Raw genomic sequence first — 8011 nt, forward strand, 5'->3', positions numbered from 1 at the left:
ATTGGAGATTTGGGAGAAGGGGAGGTAGAAAATTTTGGCGAAAAAGTATCTGTATCAAGAAGGCATTGGTGTCCTAGATGCTGCTGTCTACCAAGGACTCAGTCTCCACTGTGTCTCCGTTTGTTTATCTCTGCATTTGTAAATCTCTGTGTGTTCTCTAAGTCTGTAGAACTCACAGTTGTGAAGGTTTATGCATGGTAACCCAACTTGAAGCTAGGAAATGATGAAAAGTGCCCTGTGTCTGTTAAGATTGGCGTGATGGTAAAGGGACTAGAGAATTATATCCCTTCTGTTTGCCCTGTTGGATCCACTGCTGATTTAGTTGGGAGTCCATAACCATTAGGGTTACAGAAGGGTAACATCTGCTTTTCTAACTTCCCATCTGATTTTCCTATCCGTATGCTTCACCCTAGCCCAATTCTAAACAAGGAAAATGTTAGGGCAGTCACTGAAGAGGAAAATGGTTGGCAGCAGGAAGGAGAGGAGTAGTCCTAAAGCAGGACAATGGGGAGAAGGGTCCAGAAGGAGGAAAACACTGGAAAAAGTACAAATATAGGGAAAGTACAAGGTCTGTCTACCAAGAGATCAGTTTCCATAACCTCCTGTTTGATTATCTGTCCATAGATCTTTTGTGGGGCTTATCATCATTGGAAGCAAGGAAAGGAAGAGCAATTACTCCAAATCAGTGCAGATTGGTATGGATGTGGATGGAGACATCCTCAGTAGTCATGTAGGATGAGGTAGTGGAGATGTGCTTGGGTCCAGCAGGGGTAAAGAGCCGATCTAGGGATTTCTCTGTCTCACTCCCATCCAGCTTTCCCACTCTCCATACTCCTGTTTTGTGTCTGGAAAGAAGATTAGTAGCATCTGCAGTTGAAGAGTGTGAATTTAAGGGGGAGATTGCTAATTATCTACCTCTCCCACTTAGCACTGAGTTTCCGTCCTCTCCTGTCAAAATGAGCAAAACATTGGATGATACTCAAAGCCCCATTTCCTTCCTCCACTCCTAGGTCCAACTTCAGTGGCAGATCTGGTGGCCTTGGAGGGGCTGAAGACCACCACCCTCCACAGGGTTGCGCTCAGGCACACAGCCATTCTTCTGAGTGAGCTTTCTCTGCACATTGTTTATATCACTGGCAGAGCCTGTAGTTGAAAAGGGGGCTGAGTGACTACTGGACTCTGTATGAAAACACCAACCTGGGATGGACCTTTGGTTAAGGCTGTGACAGGGGTGGGGGTGTATAAATTGGCCTTAACTTTAATTTTGATCATGACTGGCTCTGAGGCCAAGGCAAGGACAGAGGAGAGGCCTGGGCTGGCCTGAAAACTATAATCAGTGGCCCTGCCAAAGCTAAAATCCAGGCCAAGGCAGTGGCTGAGGCAGAACTGAAAACAGGACCCAGGCCAAGGCTGGGGATGGAGCAGTGGCCAGGACACAGAAAGTGACCTATGGCCGTGGCTATGGCAAAGGAAGTGAGCAAGATGGAAGCAAAGAGTAAGACTAGAGTCATGGCTGAAACTAAGGCAAAACCCCTGGCAGAACTTGGTGTAGTGCCCCAAAACAATTCTAAAGCCATGCCTACATCCAGGTTCAGTGCTGTGTACAAGTATGAAGTCAAGGCTGATGCTGGAAGTGAAGCCAATATCAGGTCCTTTTCCAAGGCTGATAATAAGGCCGATATTGGATCCAGACCCCTGAGAAGGAAAGAGGCCAGCACCAAGTTCAGGGATGGGGACAGAGCTGGTATAATCGAGTCCAATGATGAGGATGAAGAAAATGTCTGCTCCTGGTTCTGGACTGGAGAAGAGCCTAGTTTAGGATCCTGGTTCTGGCCTGAAGAAGAGAACCCTTATCAAGTTTATAAACCTCCACCACCTAAGATCGAGGAAAAGCCCGAGCCCACACCCAAACCTGAACTTACTATAAAGCAAAAAGCAGCAGCATGGTCAAGGGCCAGGTATAGTGTCCTAGTCCCAATAGATGGAGGGGAACCATCCTTGCCTCCAGAAGGGAATTGGACTCTGGTTGCAACCTTGATTGAAACTCCTCTGGGTATTCGGCCTCTGACCAAGATCCCACCCTTTGATGATGGGCCTTACTTCCAGACCTTAGCTGAGATCAAAGAACAGATTAGGTATAGGGAAAAGTATGGGCCCAATCCAAAAACCTGCCGCTGCAAATCACGTGTCTTCACTTTAGAGCCTAAAGAGTTTGATAAACTTGTTGCCCTACTTACGTTAACTAGGGATCCTTTCATTCATGGAATAGCAAGGATGATAATGGGCATCAGTCCTGCTTATCCATTTACCCAAGATATAGTTCATGATGTAGGTATTACTGTTATGATTGAAAACCTGGTCAATAATCCCAATGTTAAAGAACACCCGAGAGCTTTAAATAAAGTGGATGACAACTCTGAATCTTCTGAAGAAGCAAAAACAGGAGAGTCATATGTAAATGAAGTCTGTAAGGACATAATCTCTTATCCTTTGAACTCCCCTGTGCAACTTGCTGAACTAAAATTATTGGAGCACTTGAGTGTGAAATTTGAGAATCACCATATGATTGCCAATTATATTCCAGATCTCCTCACCTTGTTAAACAAGGGAAATGTCAAAACCAAGTTTTATGTTTTAAAAGTGTTTTCGCGCTTGTCTAAAAATCAAGCCAATACAAGAGAATTGATCAGTGCCAAAGTACTGTCATCATTGGTTGCACCCTTTAACAAGAATGAGTCAAAGGCCAATATTCTTAATATTATTGAAATTTTTGAGAATATAAATTTCCAATTCAAAAAGAAGGTGAAGTTATTTACCAAGGAAGAGTTCACTAAATATGAACTTATTTCCATATTCCAGGAAGCAAAACAGTTTGGTCAGAAACTCCAAGACTTAGCAGAACACAGTGATCCTGAGGTGAGAGATAAAGTTATACGATTAATACTCAAACTCTGAATAGCTGAATGTTCTCACAAGGCCTTGAATAATTTTTGGTGTAATATGAAACCAATGCATATTATAAGTTCAGTATTTATGTTATCTCTGTTGTCTGAAGAAGGCAATTTTATGGATACCAAATGATGTTGAGAACTTAAATATTTGTTCATTTTTATTATGCTATATAAATTGAGATATTTTCATTATTTGTGTAACATGACCTGATACTGAAACTGTTCATCCTGAGTAAGTTATACTTCTGTGCTTTATATCGACATAAGTGTATTCATTTGAGACTTCATTTACATAATAAAGTTGCATGCTAAAACTGGTGAAAAAATTGTCCTAGTTCTTCAGTTGAAGTATAGTCAGGGATAAAGCACAACCAGTACAAAGATATTAAAAAGCACTGTTTGTGTGTGTAGAGGGATACCAACACAACAAGTTCACATTGACAGATCCTTTAGTTGCATGTTCAAAGAGTAGAATCACTCTGTACGCAAGAAGACATGACTGCTACTGGCTGACATCTGGACCAATCTGGGGACATGGGTGAAGACACAGACTTAGGAGAAAGGGAACACAGATGGTTTCATCCCAGTCTGAGTTCAGCCTTTCGCATAGGATATGTCATCAGGATACCTTTAACTTTTTAACCCCCAAAATGATTCCCAGTTCTCACACTCATTCAGCAAAGCCATGGAAGTGTGGTTGTGATACAACAACTCCACCCTGCCCTCAACATCCAGGTAACCCATCTAGAGGTACCAGATTTACTGCTTCATCTGAGATCCCTCCCCCTGTAGTCCTGAGCCTCAGAGGAAGATCTTTCTGGGTACCAACTACGAAACAGCTTCATGTATAGTTTCATTTATCCTGCCTTGGTGACTATTTAGTCTCATCCTTGCTTTTCTTTTTTTTTTTGCTGGCCAATCCTTTGGACTTATTTGTGCCTATCCTTGATGGCAACCTTGTTTTTTTGTTTTGTTTTGTTTTTTGGTTAATCCTTACCCCAGGATATTTTTCCCATTGATTTTTAGAGAGAGTGGAAGAGAAGGGGAGAGACAGAGAGAGAGAAACATCTATGTGAGAGAGACATCGATTGGACCGAGGCCGGGGATCAAGCCTGCAACTGAGGTATATGCCCTTGACCTGAATCGAACCTGAGACCCTTCAGTCCACAGGCTGACCCTTTAACCACTGAGCAAACCAGCCAGGGCACAGTCAGTTTTCACTGATCCCTTTTGGTCAGAGCTCAACTCTAAGAGACAGTCATAGGATACCGAGGTCTTTTAGGAGTACGTTGCTAGAAAGAAATTAATTCCCCTATCCCACTAGCCTATTTGTTCAGGTGTACAATTTACAGAGTTCAGGTGTACAATTTAGTATAGCCATGTTGTCTATACTATCTCAACTCCTCCTATTTAAACTTAACTAAAGTTAGATTCTGGCTTGGGGGTTGTGGCATAGAATGCCAGAGTATAGATTGGGATGTGGGGTCACCTCTGTCTCTTCTAACCTCTGCTTCCTTTGCTGCTGTTATCCTCTTTACTGCCCAGAATTGGGAGATAGAGATATTAGGATCAGTGTACAAATATTAGTCTTTCTATTGAACTTCCTCTCTCTCTTAACATTTTATGTATTGGGCAGAAGGCCTAAACTGAAAAATCTTAACAAGGTGTCATGTACCCCTAGTTTTAGCAGCTATCCCTGATTTAAGTTCTATTAAGATAAAGTCTGAACTTCTATTTCATACATCCAGGAGTTAAAATGAAGGACAACTGATCACACTTGGGCATTAAGCTTACCTGAAAAAAAAGCAGGTAAGATTTTTGGAATGTGCAATTGCAATTTATATGATTTTTTAAGTTATTTATAACTTGCTTTTTAATCCACAGAACTCCCAAAGCCTGGAATTCCAGCTCTGGGTACTGCTTTCAGAGTTGAGAACCTTCACTATACAATTGGACCACGCCCTTTGGAATATTCTGTGTCTCGAACACCCTATGGAGCACACACTTAATCAGTTGATGACTATAGATTTTTCCATCAGCTAAAGAGAAGGGTGAGTGTGGGGTATGTCAGTATTTGTATCAAAGCAAGTAACTGATGGTCTCTTTTTGGGCGGGAATCAGGGGAGACAGAATCATTTGCCAAATTATTCTTGGGGTGTCCTCGAGATCAAAAACTTACATCTCCTTTCCTGGTAAAATAATTCAGGCAAGCCCATGTAGTATCAGGGCTAATCAAGATGTTAATTATATTAAAGTGTTGTGACCAGGAGTAAAAATTAGTGTGGATATCTCATCTTGCAAAAGGAACAAAATAGAGGAACAACAACAAAAACACACCTCTGGAAATGCAGAAGGAGCTATTAATTACAACATGGGGTAAGGAAGATAAGGGTGTCTGAGAAGACGTCAAAAAGGACCTGGACTCTTTGCAAGGAATCTTCCTCCAGCACAGCTGGACTATTGGCACCCACTGGCCCTCTACTATGCCCTCAATTTTAAAAGAGGAACTTTCAGTGGAAATTTATCTATAAGATATCACCGAGTTCCCTAGCAAGGCTTTCAAAACTCTTTATTCTTCAGCACTTTTCCATTTTCCCCATTATATCCCACTAATTGACCTATATTCAAGTCACTGGAGTATTTGTTGACTATTCCATTTACTTTTCCCACTTTTGTGCATTTCCTCATGCTGTTCACTATGATGCAATGCCCTTATAACCTTTTTCTGCCTATGGGGAAACTAATTCATTATTTTGAGCTCAGTGAAAATGCCAGGTCCTTTTTGATGTCTTCTCTGACACCCTTATCTTCCCTTCCCCCACGTTGAAATTAATAGCTCCTTCTGCATTTCCAGAGGTGTGTTTTTTTGTTTGTTTGTTTTGTTCCTCTATTTTAGCATTTGTGTCTTTATATCATGTCTTGGAATCTTAATTTTAAGTTTGAACTTGTGTTTAGGGACAGTTAGTATAGAGGGGGAAACTTGGGTTTGAGAGTGTCTGACTCCAAAGACTGATTTTTTTTATTATGTACAGTAATAATAATTAACATTTATACATTTATTGAAGTGCCTACTATGTACCAGATACTGTTCTATGTGCTTTACTTGTATTAACTCATTTAATTCCTAAAACAGTCCAATGGAGTAGATACTGTTATCCACATTTTACATGTGAGAAAGCTGAGATATTGACTGGGTTAAATAACTTGACCAAGCTCATTGAATTTGTTTTTGTTGTTCCTCTATTTTGTTCCTTTTGAGATTCAAACCTTTGCATTCTGAATCTTGAGCTAGCATATGTGACCACTTTTTAACTCTGTACCCCCACATAGCTCCTAGTAAAGTACATTGCCCATCCCAAATTTAATTTGTGTGTTGATACACCTGATCCTTATCTTTTACCTTTGTGTAGACCACTTCTGCCTTACCTTCATTTCCTACCTAAGCATTTATGGTTTATCACTTTCAACATGTTATTAAATTTGCCTTTTTATTGTGGTAAAATACATAACATGAAAATTGGCATGTTAATGACTTTAAGTGTACAATTAATTGACACCATCACTACAATCTATTTCCAAATCATTTTCATCACCTGATAGAGAAGCTGTGCAACCATTAAGTAATAATTTCTCATTCCCCCCTCCCTCTAGCCCCTGGTAATCACCAGTCTACTTTTAAGTAGAATCATATAGCATTTGTCCTTTTGTGTCTGGCTTATATCACCTAGTATGCCATTTTCAAAGTTTATCCATGTTGTAGCATGTATCAGAACTTTATTCCTTTTTAAGTTTTTTTAAATTGTTATTTATTGATTTTAGAGACAGAGGAAGGGAGGGAGAGAGTAATATTCCTATGTGTGTTCACCACATTTTGTTTACCATTCATCTGTTGATGGACACTTAAATTGTTTCCACTTTTATGAATAACACTGCAGTGAACATTGGTGTACTGTTCGAGTCCCTGCTTTCAATTCTTTTGAATATACCTAGAAGTAGAGTTGTTGTGCTATATGGTAATTCTATGTTTAGCTTTTGGAAGAACTGCCAAACAGTTTTTCACAGCAATGGCACCATTTTACATTCCCACTCAAGGGTTTGTTTAATAGTCTATTCTTTTCCCATTGAATGGACTTGGCACCCTTGTCAAAATCAATTGGTCCTAGACATATTGGTTTATTTCTGGACTCTTAATTTCATTCCATTCATTTCTATGTCTATCTTTACTCCACAGGGGGTTTTGATTACTATAGCTTTGTAATAACTTTAGAAATCAGGAAGTGTAAGTGCTCCAAAGTTTCTTCTTTTTCAATATTGTTTTTGTTAATCTATCTCTTTCCATTCTATATGATTTTAGGATCAGCTTTTCCATTTATACAAAAAAAAGCCATTTGGATTTTGACAGGGATTGCATTCAATCTATAGATTGCTTTGGGAGTATTGCCATCTCAATAACATTAAGTCTTCCAATCCATGAACAAAGGATTCTTTTCAATTTATATAAATATTTAGTTTATTTTAGCAATATTTTGTCTGTCAATGGACATTTTGGTTGTTTCCACCTTTTGGCTATTGTGAATAATTATGTTAAGAACACTGGTTGTACAAATATCTGTTTGAGTCCCTGCTTTTGGTTATTTTGGGTATATAACTAGAGTAGAATTATTAAAAATAGAATTATCATATGTTTAATTTTTTGAGGAATTTCCATACTGTTTTCCAAAGAAGCAGCATTTTACATTCCCACCAGCAGTGCACATGGGTTTCAATTTATCCTCATCCTTGCCAACATTTGTTATTTTCTGTGTTTTGACCAGTTTGAATGTGTGTGAAGTGGTATCTTGTGGTTGGGCTTTGTATTTCCCTAATATCTGGTGATGTTGAATATATTTCCACTAGAGGCCCAATGCACGAAATTCATGCAAGGGGCTCGGCCCTCGCAGCCCCGGCCTCGTCCGGAAGGTCGTCTGGAAGGTTGTCCAGACGGTCCTTCCACTGTTCAGCCATTCAGTTGATTTGCATATTATGCTTTTATTATTATAGATTTGCTTATTGGCCATTTG

General features: G+C 39.8%; 1 protein-coding gene across 1 annotated transcript; it reads left to right on the top strand.

The window, feature by feature from the left end:
- The first annotated feature begins 1449 nt into the window (after positions 1-1449).
- Positions 1450-4752, top strand: ARMCX5 (armadillo repeat containing X-linked 5). Its single transcript, XM_054719167.1, has 3 exons — positions 1450-2916; positions 3978-4074; positions 4700-4752. The coding sequence occupies exons 1-2, from the start codon at positions 1450-1452 to the stop codon at positions 4071-4073; spliced, it is 1563 nt and encodes a 520-aa protein (XP_054575142.1). The 3' UTR covers position 4074; positions 4700-4752.
- The last annotated feature ends 3259 nt before the right edge of the window (positions 4753-8011 follow it).

The sequence above is a fragment of the Eptesicus fuscus genome, chromosome 1, assembly GCF_027574615.1.
Source record: "Eptesicus fuscus isolate TK198812 chromosome 1, DD_ASM_mEF_20220401, whole genome shotgun sequence".
Taxonomy (NCBI): domain Eukaryota; kingdom Metazoa; phylum Chordata; class Mammalia; order Chiroptera; family Vespertilionidae; genus Eptesicus; species Eptesicus fuscus.